Source organism: Cryptomeria japonica, chromosome 2 (assembly GCF_030272615.1).
Source record: "Cryptomeria japonica chromosome 2, Sugi_1.0, whole genome shotgun sequence".
In the NCBI taxonomy this organism is placed as follows: domain Eukaryota; kingdom Viridiplantae; phylum Streptophyta; class Pinopsida; order Cupressales; family Cupressaceae; genus Cryptomeria; species Cryptomeria japonica.
This window is the reverse complement of record NC_081406.1, coordinates 47,962,901-47,982,210: the sequence shown is the minus strand read 5'-3', so window position 1 is coordinate 47,982,210 and position 19,310 is coordinate 47,962,901. Positions and strand designations below refer to the sequence as shown.

General features: G+C 37.2%; 1 protein-coding gene across 1 annotated transcript; it reads right to left on the bottom strand.

Moving 5' to 3' along the window:
• Positions 1 to 120: 120 nt before the first annotated feature.
• On the bottom strand, positions 121 to 18,977 carry LOC131046166 (uncharacterized). The gene is made up of 2 exons (XM_057979837.2): positions 18,274 to 18,977; positions 121 to 433 (listed from the first exon to the last, which is right to left on the bottom strand). Exons 1-2 carry the CDS (start codon positions 18,791 to 18,793, stop codon positions 408 to 410), a joined length of 546 nt encoding a protein of 181 aa, XP_057835820.1. The 5' UTR covers positions 18,794 to 18,977; the 3' UTR covers positions 121 to 407.
• Between the last annotated feature and the right edge of the window lie 333 nt (positions 18,978 to 19,310).

The following is a 19,310-nucleotide window of genomic DNA, read 5'->3' as shown; positions in this document are numbered from 1 at the left end:
AAAAAAAAATCGAATGTGTAATGATACCTGAGCAAATGTGTGATCCCGTATGAGCAATTGCATAATAATGACAAAGCGATTGCGTAATCCTGTATGAGTGATTGTGTAATAATGACAGAATGATTGCGTGATTATATCTAGGTGAATGTGTGATACACAAACAGACCAAACAAAAAATAAAAATAAAAAGTTAATTATGATCTAGAACCTGCAAAACAGATTGTGATGCCCTAGCAAGATCTCTCATCATCCACTCTATGTTAAGTAAATCATATTTTACTCTATACGAGAGAACTAGGCTCTTGTATCTATCAATGGTTGGTCGGTCCTCTAGATCTAGTATCTTCTTTTCTGCCTTTAGGATTTGTTGATAGCGTCTGGCTTGTTTTATTTGTTCCTTCGTCCTCCTAGCACCTGAAATCCTGAATTGTACCTTATGTGCCATAAGATGTCATAATTAAAGCATGTAATAAGTGTAAACTGTATTCAGATTTAACCAATTTCATACAGAATTTAACAGAACAGAAAGAAAGAAACAAGAAATATCAAATAAACAGAACACAGAAATAACTCTGGCGAATGCGTGACAAAATATGAGCGAATGCGTGACAAAATAAAGGCTATTGCGTGATGGGGTCCACACGAATGTGTGACCCTCTGTGATTGATTGTGTGAGCCTATCTATGCAATTGTGTGATTCTGAAAACGCAATTGCGTGATTGTTGAATCTGTTGTGCAATCCATACAAGCCTACAAAAAAATGAAAATTTTGTACGACTTGCAAAAATCACACAGAAAACTAGAAGATTAATTAGATGTTGCTTCACATTGGGTTCACCAAAATGTCATATGTTAAATTCATCATTAAATCAATCAGAAATAAAGGGAAATCATGAATCCCTGTCTAACCAAATAATTCTAAATAAACCCAACGAAACAATGCAAACAAGCAATAGGAATGTAAAATAAATCAATTCAAACTCCCTATTCCATGATCGCATATTGCTTCCATTGTTCTTCTCTTCTTTGTGGTATGATGGCTCTCAGATATTGCATTGGCAACCTACAAATGACACAAAGATTTGAAGTTCATGATTCGATTGAAAATGGAGATTGAATGCTCAATTTATAGATTATTGGAGAGGATTGATTGAGAGGTGGAACTCAGATGAGCTCACATGTTGATTGATAGTTGATAATGTCTGATCTGGAGGTGGAACTCAATAGATTGAATAGATTAATGAGTTAATTGATTGAGAAAAAAGTTGATTGAAAGATGAAAAAGAATGATTGGAGGAAAATTAATTGATGACAAAGAAATCTTTATTTGGAAAAATCTAACTAGAAGATAGAAAAAGAATGATTGAAAAGAATTAAAGAAATTATGTAATTAATCAATTAAAATAGATGGAATAGTTAACTGATTGAAAGCTTTTTGGAAAAAAGCAAAGTGGAAGATAGAAATAGAGATTGAAAGGATAAATGATTTAATTAATTGATTGATTGAATTAATTAATTTAGCATGTGCTTGCACTTTGACTTTGATTTTCAATTTAATCTTTGCATGAGATTTAATTCAAATATTGAATTTATTTTAAATTCAATTTGGTATTTGAATATATTTAGAACTTGATTTTGATTTTCAATTTGATCTTTGAAATCATGCACGTGTTTGAAATTAGAAGAAATTAGAAGAATTGGAATTTGAAGAATTAATGAAATTAAATGAAACTAAATGAAATTAAATGAAATTAGATGAAATTAGAATTTGGGGGTTTGGAATTTGAATTAGAAGAAATATGAATTAGTTAATTAAATAATTTAAAGAAACTATTTAATTATTTAGAAATTGAATTTAATTAAATAATAAAGATTATTTAATTAAAGGATTAAAATCACAATTAATTAAATAATTAATAATAAGAAAATGGGTTAATGATTAATTGACTAGAGATAGAAATTGAAAAAGAATATATTTAAATAATAAAGATTATTTAAATTGGGGAATTAATAATCATAATTAATTAAATAATAAATATTTAATTAATATTAGAAAATGGTTAATTGATTAAATGATGATAGAATTGAAATTGAAATAATTAGTAAGATGATGAAGAAATATGAAATTAGAAGAATAAGATTAATTAACTTAATTAAATAATTAATAATTATTTAACTAATTTAGACAAATAATTAGTACATGATTAATGAGACATTTTTAGGTGTCTACAACAACAATAGCTTACCACCATTGCATATGCTAGCAATCACTCTCCACTTCTTGCTTACTATTGTTGCACTCCAAATGAACTGAGCATATTGAACACCATCACCCCCCAAACGATTGAGACATTGAAATTTGACTAATATAACAAAAAAGGAGAGCCTTCTGTTCGCATCAATTCCTTTATTATTCTTTGCAGCCATTATGATATTCTGGATTTCATACCATTGAAGCTATTCTCTTGGTACCTTAAGGGAACTATGCTAGAGTGGTACAATTCATTACCTGACTATTCTATTAAATCGTTTGATCAACTCATGGATGCCTTTCATACAAGGTTTTAGGTTAATAGTGGAAGCAAGGTCCCTATAGTATACCTTGTTCACTATAAGAAAAAACCTAATGAGAGGGTTACTGATTTCATTTTTCATTATCAATCAATATCTACAAAGATCCCCTTTGCCCTATGAGATAGTGATTTGTAGAGCATTTTTATTGAGAATATGGAGATGGAATTAAGGAAGAAGATGGCTCCTAATTGTTGCTCAAATTTAACTAATATTTGTTCTACACTCATTGCTATCAGCATACGCTAACTCGGATTAAAGAATCTTCTTCAAACTCTCGTGATGATGCTTTCAGGGGTGCATCTTCTTCAGCAAGGTCTAAAAAGAATAAAGTTGTGGTGTATGTCATAATTGTGACTCAAGCAATTGAGAGATCTACATAGGAACCATAGTGGAATTGAGTTTTCACTAAATATCTAATTCCTATCTTGAGTATATGCAAAAGCTTTTAAAAGATAATCGTGTGACCCTTCCTAAAATTAGACAATTTTCCAACAATACACCATACCCTTCGTGGTATGATGGTTCCAAATTTTTTCAGTATCACCATGTACCTAGACATCTCATCCAAGGGAAATGGTCACATTGATACACCTCGTAGATGCTCCTTATGTTGGCAATTGACACTCATCTGGTTTAGTTGTGTTGTCATTGATGGCAACACACACCATTTTGGGTTGGTCACTTAATTGGTACTCATTGGTATTCATTGTTTGGCTACTGACATTCAAGTCAACTGGCATCGATAGACAAGGGAAACCGGTAATCTAGGAACTGGTATATGAGGCCGACATGGGAGATTAATCCGGCAGGTCTACACGGCAATGATCAAAGGCATCGGTCTCGAAGTTCAATGAATTTATTTTTGTTTAGGCCGAAAAGTAAATAAATTATAATATCATTGTAATCCGACACAAGGCATTTGTGTTTATGTTTGGGAAGGGTATATAAGTAAGTCTGGTTAGGATATTTTGGTAGAGTAATAGAATGTAATGGAATATGCTAATGTGATATTGTGCGAGCGATCTTGATTGACAAAATGCGAATGTAATATTTTGTAGTCGGTCTTGGATATTGGTTTAGAGGTTTGGGAAGCAAAGCAAGATACTAGTAAGGAAGGACACAATGTCAATCAGTACAAACTGTGCTTTAACCGGAACTCATCCAGCATACAAGATGCACCTTCAGAGTTCAGAATTTTGTTTGTAACTCCATATTTGGTGTTTGTAGTCAGTGAGGCTCCTTTTGTGATGAGCAGTGTGCTCTATGTTGTTGGCCTTCCCGCATGTGCAGGCCCCTACTATAATATTTATTCATTTGGCCAGTGGATAGATATTGTGGATCACTAATCCCACCGTGGTTTTTCCTCTTTGAGGTTTTCCACGTATGAATCTTTGTGTTATGGTGTATGCTCTTATGGCTGCTTCATTTCTATTTGTTGTTATATTCTTTTGTGGTTACCAGTTACTAAATTACATTATTAATATGGTTAAAATTGATTATACTAGCAGAACATTAATTCACCCACCCACCCCCTCCTAGTGTTCTTGGATTCCAACAATTGGTATTAGAGCTTGGTGCCTTAGAGTACGTCTAACAGCTTAAGGAAGATCCTAAATCCAAAATCCATGGAGATGAGTCTACAAAAATAACTTGAAGTAGCACTTGAGGACTATGATGTTGAAAGGATGAAGAACTTGAAGTTGCAAGATGAATTGAACTCCGCAAAGGAATTCATTCTTACCCTACATGAGAAGTTGTCATCTATTCAAGCTAAAAGGAAGGAACTTTTACAAAATCCAAATGATGAAGAGAAGGATGCCCTTAAGGAAAAATGTCAGAAGTTGAGTCAGGATAATGGTGTCATGAAGAATGAAATGCAAGCCATGACTATGAGGATGTCCAAGGAGATTGAAGACCGGAAGAAGAATGAAGAAAATCTTGGCAAATCTCTAAAAGACAGATTTGAGGAATTCATTAGGCTGGCGCATGAGAATGATGTGTTGAGAACTAAGTTGGTGCAATCACAGAATAATGAGCAAGAGTTGGAAAGAATGATGTCAATCCTAAGAAGTGATCTAGATGCTGCAATTGAATACAAAGAAAAGTTCAGGGTCAGTTCTGCAAATCTTGATGAATTATTGAAGGATCAAAGAGACACTAGAGACACTAGAGGTCTTGGATTTGAGCATGGAGAAAGGTCCGGTACTGTAAATCAGGGAAATCCACCAAACAACCGGAATCAGAAATTGTCGGTAAGGAAACCCAATGCACATAAATTTAATGGTAGATGATTTGTTTGTAATAAGTTTGGTCATAGAGCAAATCAGAATCACAATTCAGTTCTCGGTCAGTGTTCAAAGTGTAATAAGTATGGTCATAGGACAGAAGAGTGTAGAATGAATGTGAAATGTCATGCATGTGGAAATTTTGGACATATGGATAATCAATGTAGTTCAAGGAATGATCAAGGATACAATAAGGCAATTAAAAAAAAAAAAAAATGTCACTTTCTATGCATGCAACAAAATAGGACATATTGCTAAATTCTGCAAAAGCAAGAACAATCTGGTAGGAAATAATGAGAAAGGAAAATAGAAGGTTGAAGATATCCGGAAGGAGCATGAAAAGAAATGGGTTAGGAAATACGAAGATCAATCGGCAAAGACAATCAACCTGGTTACTCAACCAGCAGAACAAAATGTTCCTGCACTGACAAGAAACTCATCTGGTAACTAAGGCATTAGCCTTAGGGGGAGACAAATTAATTATGAATCTTGCATTACCCCTGGTAGAGGTCTGAAAGCTTGTTTCAGATCTTGGTGAAGTTAGTCTGGAGATTCACCGACGCTAACATTATGGATTTTGAATCCGGTATGATATGTCAACATGCATTAATGGCAATGAAAAAATAGGTTTTTTGCAGAATAAAAGGGAAATGTTGGTTCATTTTCAATCACACTACATTCAGAGCGAAATAGAGTGAGTTCAAGGAAATTCAAGGCGATCAAATCATTTCAAGAGAATTCCAGTGCATTCACAAGCGGATTTTCAAGAGATTTCACCGGCAAAGGTTGTGAGGTATTTTATCAGTTTCTAAGCTATCTTTTGTTTGCAATGGCTTCTAGATCATCTTCCACTCCGGTAGGTGTGGCTACCCCTGTTGTTGTTGACATCAAGGATTATCCACACCCAATTTTCAAGCGATGCCCTCAGATTGTAAAGGCCAATGATTCAGTTAGCGCATTTTCTAGAATTCTTGAAGGAGTTTTTAATGTTGAAGATGTTCATGCATATATTCACTGCACTTTGGAGGATTTGGGTTATGTTGAGATCAAGAATATATATATATATATATATATATATATATATATATATATATATATATTGGCACCTTACTAAACGAGGATGGGTCGATGAAACCAGAATTTTAAATTTTAAAGGATCGGGGTTTTACCGATATTTTGGAGATGCCGGAATTTGAAGATGAATTGATCTGGTATGCACTGAGCTAAGTCCATGGCGAATTCATATGGCTAGACCGACCCCACAAGATCACCAAGGAGGCTATTCATGCGATCATTGGTTTACCCCAGACCGGAACCCCTGGAAAGAAGAAGATATCTAACAATGAGGTGGAGAATTTAACTGGTGCAACATCTAACAACCAATATATGAGGATTAGCATTATTAGAGACAGAGAAGTTCAATTTGCAAGCATGATCATCGGTTACAAGGTAACCCAACCAAACCAGTTGAACTCTGTTTTCAGTTCATGCATTTATTGTGCTCACAAAATGATTAAGGACGATGAAAAGTTAGATCTCTGTCAATGGATGTGTGATGAATTGATAATAAACCTAGGGAAGATTAAGGGTGAGAAGAAAGGTATTTTCCAGTATGGCAACCTTGTTGTCTGTTTAATGCTTTTCTTTTTGAATGAGTTACCCAGAACCGGTAAGACCCAACGGGCATTTGATATACTGGTAGCAAAACAAATCAAAGATGCTATAAGGAATATGGGACATGATAGGGACTCCATTCTTTGGGGTTATTTCAAAATCATTCTAGAAAGCAATGAAGAAGAGAGAAAGGGTTCCAAAGCATATTGTAGATAAATATTCAACTGAAATTTGTTTTATGGTAAAGAAGGATGAAACATTGATGGAGGCAGTGCAACCAAGGAAGATTTGGATAACTGAGATGGGCTATGAGGTAGATGCACAAATCTTGGACTTGTATGCAAAGACTCCTATTGATGCCTCGATAGATGAAGAAGAGAAAGACTTTGGGACTACAAAGCAAAAAGAAACTGAAGTTGAAATTGGATTCAGTAAAAAGAAAAGGGAAGGAAAGATCAAGAAGGTTGGGGAAGTTGTACAGAAGATGTCCTCTGAGATAAAGCAGATCATTAGATTAGCTAAAGGATCTTCTCCGGCAGTTTTGCAAGTCTTACTAGCAACAACAACCGGCAAGGGTGTAGTAAAGAGGAAGAAATTGGAGACTTATATTGCCCCCGTTACATCTGCTTCTGATATTGATGTTGTGACCTCACAGATTTCCAAGACTTACATCAGGATACCAAGGAATAAGACTGAGGAAGTAAAGAAGCAGAGAGTGAAGGTTACCCCTCCGGCAGCACCTAAGAAAATTTTGAAGGAGAGGAAGCCCACAGAGAAGAGGAAATCGGTTAAGGAGTCTACATCTACTCCCAGCAAGAAGAAGAAATCAGATGTAGATATAGCTCTCGAATCTTGTAAGAGTATTGAAGTCATTTCTCCTCTTTCAGTTGCTGAGTTGATTGATCAAATAACTAAAGATGGAATTTTGAGTAACATCCAACATTATTATAAACATATGGATGATAAGGAGCAAATGGAAATTGAGGAAGCGGTTTTGTTGTATTTAGACATTTATAAGAAAGCACTTTTAGAGATTGAAAAATAGATACCGACATATTTGTATAATAAACTAGATGCTAGAAGGTTATTTGTGGTTGAAGAGGATAAACACATAAAGGTACAGAAATTGTTAACTGTTTGTGGTACTATAATTGATGAAGAGATGCAGCAGTGTTTAGAGTTTGCAAATTAAACAATTTTCCGGAGTAAACACCGGCATGTGAGTCTCATGGTAGGTAGAGTAAATGAGATAGTTAAGGAGAAACATGAGGCTTGGATAAAATTCTTTGTAGATAAACCTGGATTCTTTACAACACTGGAAGACCCTAAAAAGTCTAACACTCCAGACATCTCGGTAGATGATAAGGGGAAAGGTATATTAGACGTGGCTACATCGGTTTTGGATCAAAAAATATCAGAGGATATTCCTCCAGTAGAACCACTTGTACCTAATATAGAGATACTGGTAGATAATGTTGAAACTGTACAGGATAAGCAGGATACACCAGAACAGATCATTCTAGATATAGAGGTCATTGATGTGGATATAGGAAATAAACAGGTTGAGGATATTGAACCTTTGGCACCAAATGTACATACTGGAGAGCTTAAGGTTGAACGGGTTACTGCACCAAATGACGAAGCCACTGGTTCAAGTCATAAGGTTGAATCCTCCGTGAGATTTTAGACAGTCATTCATTGTTGGCACTTGCACAGAAGAATATTGAGCAGCTAAGAATTTTTGAATTGATGTATGTTGCAGCTCAGAAGTTAAGGAAGGAAGGGACTGAAGACAAGCAAGTTATTGAGTAGGTCCTTCCGGTTTCACAGTAGCTTGCACCGGAATATAAGGTTAATCAAATTGGAAGCCCATCCAGCAAATTGAAAGGTTTGACTGAGCATATTTCCAAAGAGTTTAAAACTCTTCAACAGATTTCAAACCAATAGTTAGTAGTGAGGTATAATGCAACCCGGAGGGTGACTTGTGACAACATGATTTCATCAGACAAGGCTAAGATGGCAGTGGAAATAACAAAGATTGATAAGGCTCTAAATGAGTGTAGCATTATATATAGGTCCTGTACTAACACCGGAAAACTAACAGTGGACCTTGAGGAGAAATTGAAGGCGGCAAAGGCCTGGTTAGAACATTTGGCTAACAGTTTTGATGGTACTCAGACACTGACCAGTACCATTGATGGTCATATTTTGATAACAGAGTCTGATATTTCTACATTAGAGAAGGACATGGACAAGCTAATACGACGTGTAAGGGAATTAAGAGGTTTGGTGAGTCCCCAGTTGAATACTTTGTTACTTCACAAGAGGGAAAGCATAGAGCTAATGAATAAACCTACTCCGAAAGGCCTATCAGAAGAAGAGCTTCATGCATATATTCTTAATGGTTTTGTATCCATTTTAAGCACATTGAAGATAGGTTGGGATACATACTTAGGATTTTTGAAGGATGCTTACCTGAATATTTTCAAGTATATCTAGATCCAGTAATCACATTTTGGTTTGTACAGAATTTCATTTCTTATTCTTTTTTTTTGCCCCGACTTTGTCATTAATGTCAAAGGGGGAGAGGTTGATGTGAAAAATGATTGGGACATAAGAAGTAATGTATAGCTCAAGGGTAGAAGTCTTCCAACAGTTTTTGAGATCAGTTTTGGAGTTTTTGGCATGGAACCGAAACAACACTTCAGCAATCCACTTTTCACATGAGTGTTGTCATCAATGTCAAAGGGGGAGATTGTTGGCAATTGACACTCATCTGGTTTAGTTGTGTTGTCATTGATGGCAACACACACCATTTTCGATTGGTCACTTAACCGGTACTCACCAGTATTCATTGTTTGGCAACCAGCACCGGCACCGGTAGACAAGGGAAATCGGCAATCTAGGAACTGGTATATGATGCCGACATGGGAGATTAATCCGGCAGGTTTACACGGCAACAATCAAAGGCATCGGTCTCTAAGTTCAATGAATTTATTTTTGTTTAGGTCGACATGTAAATAAATTATAATATCAATGTAAGCTGACATAAGGCATTTGTGTTTATGTTTGGGAAGGGTATTTAAGTAAGTCTGGTTAGGATATTTTGGTAGAGTAATGGAATGTAATGGAATATGGTGATGTGATATTGTGCGAGCGATCTTGATCGACAGAATGCGAATGTAATATTTTGTAGTCAGTCTTGGATATTGGTTTAGAGATTTGGGAAGCGAAGCAAGATACCGGTAAGGAAGGACACAGTGTCAACCAGTACAGACTGTGCTTTAACCGGAACTCATCCAGCATAGCAGATGCACCTTCAAAGTTCAAAATTTTGTTTGTAACTCCATATTTGGTGTTTGTAGTCAGTGAGGCTCCTTTTGTGATGAGCAGTGTGCTCTAGGTTGTTGGCCTTCCTGCATGTGTAGGCCCTTATTGTAATATTTATTCATTTGGCCAATGGATAGATATTGTAGGTCACCAATCCCGTCGTGGTTTTTCCTCTTTAAGTTTTCCACGTATAAATCTTTGTGTTATGGTGTATGCTCTTGTGGTTGCTTCATTTCTATTTGTTGTTATATTCTTTTGTGGTTGTCAGTTACTAAATTGCATTGTTAATAAGGTTAAAATTGATTATACCAGCAGAACACTGATTCACCCCTCCCCCCTCTCGGTGTTCTTGGATTCCAACACCTTATAGTGGGGAGTTGCCTCCTTTATACATCTCGTCCAAGGGAAATGGTCACATTGATATAGGTGTGATGGTTGATCCTACATGTCAAGTTGTGTCATTATAGAGGAGGCTCTATTTATCAATGGTTTTCATAGAGCAATATATAACGAGCGTTGTGCATTTATTCATAGGCATGATGGGTTGTATTTTCATCCTTTGGGTAGTACAACCTTGATCGTCCTCATGGGATCCAAGGCGATGTCGATCACTTTCGTTGTCATTCCCAAGATGGACTCATTTCGTGTCAAGCTGAATATCCCTTTGTTGATTGTCATTGAAGCAATCCCCTCAATTGTTCATAGGTGTTTGAAGTTCTCCCATGAAAGCATAGTGCATATTGTCTAGGACATTGGATACCAATCATTGGCTGCTCGTGAGGGATTTTCATTGGGTCATTTTTGGCCTTCTTTGATTGGGACTATGCTTCCACGAGGAATATTGTCATATAAAGAATACTATAAGTGTAAAATGGGGGAGTTGGCACCTAAGTCGGTTCAGCCTGCGATTTCTTTAACTCCTCTATTTGTTTTCGTTCCTCCTTTCTTATTTTCTCCTGTATTGCAGTGGGTTGTGCCTTCTACACCTTCTTCATAGAGGGCCAAGGATAGACCTATTCCTCATAGTATAACTCCTTGCTCGCTTAGGACTACACAACCCTCGATGGTATCATCTATTCATGCATTTGTGCCTAGTTCTGTTGATGTCAGTAACTGATCCTCCCTTTGAGCTCTTGATCATTCCAGATATCCCTCGTCCTAACTAGCATGGTAAGGGCACACATTTACCTCATACTTGTCCTTCACCTGTGGCTCCTGCATCATAGCCTTGGAGGGTACTCCCATTCCCTCAACTACTCAGAGAAAAATACAAAGGGGTGTTTGCGGCTACACCTATAGAGCCTATTATAGTAGCACCTCCTACCTCATCAATTAGGCCTTCTCCTATGCCAAAAAGAACATAGGTGGCCTCTCCCATGGAGAAAGATGTTATTGCGCCTTCTAAGACCTCTCTTCTCGGTCCCCATTTACACCAGAATCAGCTTACGAATGATTGTAAGCATCATTGGAAGGTGATGGCTCGGGAATATGAGGCTGCCTTGAAGGCTGAGGGTGAGTAATCAGTGTCCACTCTTGCTCCAGCTATTTTTGTGCCTACTCCCACTCTCATTGCTCCTGCTACATTTGTGTCTTCTTCATTCTCTATGTTGTTGCATCTTGTTCTAGGGATTGTCGATGATGCTCATCCCAAAAGGGTATAGGTTTTCACTGCTCCCTCCTTAGAAACACCCCTCATCACCCCTTGCCTGATATCCCTCCATTCTCCTAGCCCATTAACAAGTTGCATATACGAGTTGTGTCTAGTGCATCGTTGTCTGATCTTGCTTTGCAGTTGCATATTCATTACATCTTTCTTGGGGCACTTAGACCCATTATGATTGATAAGAGGCCTTCACCTCTGTAGTAGCCTAAGTGAAATTTTGAGTAGGGCCTTTTTCTTGAGTTTTGTCATTGGAAATCAGCTATGACAACCTCTTTACCTGTTTCAATGCATGTTTCTTTGTCTAGTTTTGTTTGTGTTGTTGAGGATGCTCTGTCTTCTCTGGAGTTTTACTTGCCCCTCTTCCGAAGGTCAACAGTGCAACTCTTGTTTGCTAGTTCAAGCTGAATCACCTGCCTCTTCTACGGAGTGGCATTTGTTTGACTCTTTAGAGGATACCCCTACATTGTCTACACTCTTCACATGGTCATTGACACTTACCTCTCATGAAATTTTGGATCATAACGTGGAAGCTACATCATCCTTGGCTCTTGTTGCTAGTGAGGTGTTTGATATTGCCCTCACAATTGTCCCTCTTCAGGCTCGTCCTCCCTCCCCATATGATCAAGATTGGGATGATCATGATCTGGTGGTGGAGAACCTCTAAGACAATACTCTTCTTATCTTGTAGATTAGAGTGTGTCTATTTGTGTTCTCCCACACTTTTTTTTATATGTTTTGTGCCCCCTTGAAGGACCCAAGTTACTCCATAGGTACTTGGAAACACGGGGTGATACATGTCTTTGCATGTTTGTGCTTTCCTAAAGGACCCAAGTCACTCTGTAGGTCCTTGTAAATAGGGGATTATCTATCATGACCTTCCTCTATTTGTTAATCATCTTTATTCTATCTATCATATCTTGATTTTTTATATTTGGGAATGATGCAAAGTGTTGGGGGCATTTAGGCTTCCTTCCATGTTGACCCAAATTTTTTTTTTTTTTCTCTTTTCATCTGCCTTCTTCAAATCCGAAAACTTCGGGACCAAGATGAGTAACTCATACGCAGCCATATGCGTAATCTAATTTCATTGTTGTGAGTTATTTTGACACCAAACTATCAAATCCCCATGTGTCTTTGTGTTTTTGTTGATGTTGTGGGTGTCATGTCATATGTTTCAAGGTCACATTCCATAGAAGCATCTTATTATGTTAAAGTGACACATCTCTTCTCCTTAGAATGACATGTGTTCCCTTCGTATGATGCATATCATTCTAAAGAGGCTATCATGTCTACATTTTTACATATCTTCATTAGTATTTATCTCAATATCTGTCTCATAATCTTTTAATTGTATCTATTATCTTGTTGCCTTCATGGGGACCAAACCAATATCTCAAGCGATCTTTATTATCTTATCGCCTTTGGGGGGTCCAAACCGCTATCTAATCAATTATTGATCATCCTATCATATGGCTATCTAGCATAACACATCTTGCTACCCATACTGGCAAAATATTTTATCTCAGTGATCGCTATCTCACTATCTCTATGTTTGATTGTATCATTTTTGTATCAAAAGTTTTTCTTTTTCATTTAACCTGTTAGCTTGTGATGAAATAGCCTAACAATATCTCACAAAGGTTTAGGTCTCTTCCTTGGGGGTGAATTTGCATAGATAGAAAATTATGCTTCCCCTTCATATCTTGGTAAAATATTTTTAACTTTATCTCTCTACTTTAGCTTGCATTTCTTGATGATATGCTTGCTAAAGTGGGGGCAAAATATAATGTCATAAATTGTACCCCATGGAATTCCACTCTACATGAGCGCCTCCACTTTAGGCTAATTGAAGAATTCCCCTAGCTTTTATTTGCTTGCCTACTTGTCTTTCCCTATCAGCTTCTTGTTTATCCTTTTTCCTAATCCTATTGCCCGTTTGACTTGTTGGGTTTCAAATCAACAGATTGGATAGGTTCTAAGGAAATGCCAACTCTTATGGTCAAACCTTCCAATTGACTTGGCCAACTTATAGAGTGAACCTATTTAGTTGTTAACTCTCTCACTTCAGGCTCTGCAAGACCTAGGCGGGTATACCTATTCACCAGTTGTCTTTAATGACCGGTGCTTTTTATAGCAGATTAAGTATCCTGATCTGGTTTCCTCCTATCTCAGGATGGCATAAATTCCTAGGATGGAGACATAGCAGATGAGTTCAAGATTGTTGTTGTAGAAGCTATTCGATCTATGTTTCCTACTTAGTTACTCTTGTTGCTTTAAAATGACATATGATGAATATGGTGATAAGTGTAATCTGTAAATAACCAGTGCCTTCTTCGCTGTTTGGGCTACAGAGTCATTATATTTTCTTTAGGACTTACTATGCGAACCTGTGAGACAGTTTTTTAACCCACCCCTTTATGGACCTGTCAGTTATTATTTCTTTTGAGATCAATTGAATGCTTATATCATAAGTTGCTTGAATGAATTTAACCCTACCTTTAAGGGACCATTCAAGTAAGTACTGCGAAGAACAATTATAATTCGCAAGCAGAACTTTTATTTCAACCTTATAACATACAACATAAATTTCATTCCAAGAATGAATAACCTTATCTCTTTAGATAATATCACAAGCGATTGCCAAAACAAAATGAAATAATCCACAACAAATACGCAAAGAAAAACAACTGATCATAGCATGTATTCCATCAAAATTTGTATAACAGAAAACTTACAGGTTGGCATACATTGCTATCTTGTTCCTATGTGTCTCTTGTTACCATATTACAAAAACCTCTCTCACATATATATGAGAGCAAAAGTCATTTATGAAAAGACGTGTCTTTTCAAAATACTAATTGTTAATTTGAATATTCCTAACAAACTTAAGTAAAAAGAGATTAAGAATTCCTAAATGATGAATATAATCATCTTCTTTGAAAGTCTTGATCTTAACACTCTGTTTCTTCAATTCTTCTCCTTGTGAAAGGTATTCGAAGATCATCTGATTGACGGTAGGGGCCATGTCTTTGCTTCGGTCCAACCTTGACAGAGCCCGATCCTTGATGTTTACAAGCTCATTCCGCAAATCTTCCATGGACATTACTCCTCCTTCTTTACTCTTGATCTGTTTAGACCTCACAATAGATGTCGGGCACTGGTCTAGCAAATCCTGAGTCAAAGCTCTACCTTCCTTTTTCTGTCTTTTGGGCTTCTCTTCAGGGTTTAATTCTTTCCCTTTTCTACTCTTTTTAGAAGAAGAAGAAGGTTCCATAATTTCAATAAATACGAGAAATCACACTTACTTGGAGAATTGTCTAACTCTTCTGACTGTCGTTCACGAACTTCAGCAAATTCCTTGCAACTTTTAGTCTCTTAGCATCAATCTGGTTCTTATGAAGATTCGATCAGCTGTAATTGCATGGGCAACTTGTGCACAGTTAATGTCTCTGCGTCTATAACGGCTATTCAAATGTTTAAACTTAATTGCAGATGTGACATTCCTCACTTGGGCTTTTAACTCTTTCGCGGGAAGTACTGTTCAACTGAAATGATCGTAAATCGAGTTTTCGATGAAACCCTTGTCTTCGGCCGAATACTTTGATCTTTCATTGAAAGCTCACTTTCCTCGATATCACTTCATTGGCGAATAGCCCATGTCGAAAAACCATTTTCAAGTCTCATCGAAATCATCCTTTCCTCGATGAACTTTCTTTCGATAAGTCATTTGCAAGTTTCATCGAAATCATATTTCGATGAGTTTTGTTCTTCGGTGAAAGTTCATGCAAGCTCTTCGAAAGTCTTTTTTCTTCGATATCCCCTTTATCGATAAAACCCCTCTGCTTTTGTTCGATATAATGTTATCGATGAGATTTGCATTTCGATGAATGCTTTTTGAATTTCTTCGGCAGTTGTATCTCCTCGAAATCACTTTTTGCTTTTTGCTTTTTGCTTTTTGCTTTTTGCTTTTTGCTTTTCGATGAAACTGGAGTATCAATGAGCGGCTTCCTTCATTTATCGAAAGTGATATTCCGCCGAAGACATCTTTACGTAGTGCTTTACACGTCATGCTCTATTTCGATGAAAGCATTCTTTCGGTGAAACTCCTTTTGAGATGCTCGATATGATATTTTGGCCGATAATCTTTTAGTTTGCACGCCTTTGGGAAGATTTTTTTTATTTCAAATATAGTGTTCAACATGACTCAGGGATAGTAGTGCACCATAGAGACATCTACGCATTGCACTAGCATCCCACAAAAATGTAGTCTGAAGGTGGTTGTTGGAGCATTACACCTACTAGTTTCAGTAGTTGTAATGTCTCCTACATCCACTAACATTAGTTTCCCTTCCATGTTGCATATGTTTCCTTTTAGAGCTTCGCTTGGTCTTTCTTAACATTCTATGGAAACTCTAATTGCTTTCTTGCTTCTTCATCTCTAGTTTTACTTTGTTCTTGAGACTCCATCACAAGTTCTATTTCATTTTCCACCATTGTTATATCTCATTCGTTGCATCATTACCATCACCATAGCTTCATGCTTCAGAGGATTTTGTGCTTCTTCTTCTCTCCAGTAAGCTCCCTTCTTTTTGGGTGTGGAAGGGGAGTATCTTCCCTCTTGTTGTTGCATCATTATGATTTTTATCTCCATAGCATATCAAATATCTTGATCATATATATTTTCATTTATCATATTATCTATCATCTATATTGGTTGTTTGTGGAGGTGGAAACACAAAAACGAGGGTCTAACTATAGCAAACCTCTAAAACACAACCCCAACTTTTTTGTCTTTTCGTCTTGTGTGCAGGTTGTTAAAGAAGATTCACATTTGCTGGAGGCTTCATTCTTGGACCCACTATAAACATCTTCTTCCTTTATTTTATCATTTTACTCTTTATTTATAGTTAGCTTAGTTCTTTGTTATATGTTCATTGTACTTAAAACATAAAAAACTTGTGGTCTGTCGCATTTGTATTTTTTTGTACGAACTCCATACTTTGTCCATACAAGATGCAAGTGTGTCGCATTGTTGTCCATGACCCTCCCGTGTGTCCGAGGCAGAGAGCTAACAAAGGTCACCAGGAGATCACTATGACTTGTACTTTTGGGTTTCATAATTAAACATTGTTATCTACTACCAAATGACATTTTTTACACTTTGTGCTTATCCTAAGTGGAGAGATTGATTAAGTGATTCCTTTAGAGGTTACCAAACACCTTTCAAAGTGGTTTATGTTTTCCCCCTCTACACTTTGGAACTCCAACAACTTTCACACTTAGCAAAATTTGGATTTTCTAACTTGGGAAAGTAACTCAAACATAAAATGAGGAAATAAATGCAACAACCAAAGGCAAATATTCATGCAAAATGGCACATTTCAAATCTCTCAGATTGGTTGTCAATAATGAGTAATTAAAGAGGGACATGAAATGACAATAAATAACACCATTATAACTTTTAAAAATGAGAAAAATGTCTAGAATCTCAAGCACACAAAGGACAACCAAAGAGACCAACCATAGTAATAGCAATGCTTTCCTAATATCTACCAAGGTTGTAGCCAAAAAAATTTGTAGATTCTTAGTTTCTTAAATTAGTAATAGAAAAGAGTTATGTTTTTTTATTAAGGCAAAAACAGGTTTTGAAGGGACTTGAAACCCTTTACAAAAGAATAAAAATTTTGACTTAACAAGACATTAAGCCCAAACCGATCACAACAATAAAACAACCCCATAGAAGACAAATACAATGTAACATCGATGGGGCAGAGACAAAGAGAGTCAGGGAAAGAGTTCCCAAAAACAAAACCCCCCTAACTTAGGAGTTCCCCTTAGAACTCATCTTGTGGGATCGAACGATCATGTCAAAAGAAGGCAATGACCGCTTAGAATGTTTGCCTTTAACCTTAATCCAACCTTCTTCAACTCTAGTAGCCTCATCTTGCCACTCCAACGAATCTAACGCTGGAAACCCTGCAACCATGGAGTGATCCACATGCATCGCAACTTCAGCAGGACTAGGGGAACAAACAACAGCAGTGCTAGAGGTATTCCCTAGTGCCATCAAAGGAACAGCGGGAAGTGCAAAAGGAGGTGAACCAGCCTCAACAGCCACACCAACAGGAGACAAATCTGCCTGAGAAGGGGCCACACTCTGAGGCACAATAGTCGTAGCAACCCCACCATCAAAAAGAGCCGATTGAGAAGAAGTCACAGAGCAGAGAGTGTCCTATGCAACCACCTGGGAGAAACTCCGATGGGGGCCAGATTTCTTAACAACCGTGTAGTGATGGGCAGTAGCATCTTTCCACCATGAAGCCAAAGATTTCTTTTTCTGGATTCCACACTGAGCAGCCACATGTCCTGTTTTAAAACATCGTCTACATTTGAAGGGAATACCTTCATAATCCAAGGATTGAATCCAAGAGCCTTTAGAGGATTTGATTGAAATCTACGTAGGAAACCTCTTAGACACCTCCATATCAACCAAAATGTGGGCATAAGTGGAGTGGAGAATATCCGATGATTCATTATCCACCATCGGAAAACCCCCAAGAGCATTACCAACTTCAACAAGAAGAGAGTCAACCCAAAGGTGAAGAGGGAGATAGGGTAACCGAACCCAAATCAGAATAGTCTTGAAAGAATTAGAAGGGTTGAAATCAAATTGCCATGGCCTAACCATAAGCATAAATATGTCCTTCCAACTAAAGAAGTGATCACACAAAATTTTATTTCTATCCTCAACATCTTCAAATTTAGTAATGAAAAAACCTTTTGCCATAAGATAAATGTGCACAATACCCGCCAAAAGAGGTTCCCAATGTTGCAGAATCCAGTCGTGTAGCTCTGGGAGACTGGGCCAGATGCCTTTGAATCGACAAATCAGAGCATGCTTGGAGAAAATAGAGGAGTTGTGATCTATCTCCATCTCAATATCTTCATCCAACGTTATGGAGATGGGATTTGAAACCAGAACAGGCCTAAGCTCAGAAGAAGGCATCTTCTTTGCAGCATTAGCGTCCCTTGAAGCATTCGCCAAGACCACACTGGGACACTTTCCCCTAGCCGTCGCACCCGAGGAAGCCCTAACAACCTTATCCCCCTTAGTAGTAGGAGAGGTCCGAGCATGAGATCTACTGAGTACATTCTCATTTGCCGTCGAAGAAGGCGACGAGCGAGCGTCCACAGCCGCAACAGCATCGGCAGGGATCTTATTCCCTTTGGCCGTCAAAGAGGGCGATGAACGATTGCCAACCACGGTCGCATCAGAGTCGGCAGGCACAGCCGAGGAAACCCTAGCGGCATCGCAAACACATGACATTGTTCTCTTGAATCTTTGATAAGAGTTATGTTATTTAATCAATCTTCTAACAAAATTTTATCCAGGTTTTGTTGTTAAGCCCTCTTACATTCCAACAAATGGGTGAGGGAAGGATGAATTGGATTGAGAAGATCAAGAGCTAGTAGTAATTCTTCCAACTGTTTGAACTTATCATGGTCAATCTTACAACCTATTTGATCACTTCTTATCTCCCCTATTTTTTATTTTGATTTTGTTTACTACTCAAAGCCCAAGTTGAAGGATGTTTTTCTTATTTTCTTTGAAAAAAATTGATTTTAAGTTTTCTAAATGACAAATAGAAATATTTTCTTGTTTATGAAAATCCATGACAAGGGTTTCAAGCACATGTTCAAGAGCATCAAAATCAAGAAGAGGCTCTTGAACTTCAATATTTTTAGAGTTATTAGAGTTAAAAAAAGAGTTCTAGGAAAATTCAATAGACTTAGCTAGCAACAAAGGATTTTTGTGGAAAGTAACAATAGCATCAAGTAAATAT

Excerpts from the sequence above, each read along its gene's own strand:
- LOC131046166 (XM_057979837.2), bottom strand. The coding sequence starts at position 18,793 with ATGTCATGTGTTTGCGATGCCGCTAGGGTTTCCTCGGCTGTGCCTGCC. Across the intron at positions 434-18,273 it reads TTGGGAACCTCTTTTGGCGG|GTACAATTCAGGATTTCAGG; the intron begins GTATTGTGCACA and ends ATGGCACATAAG.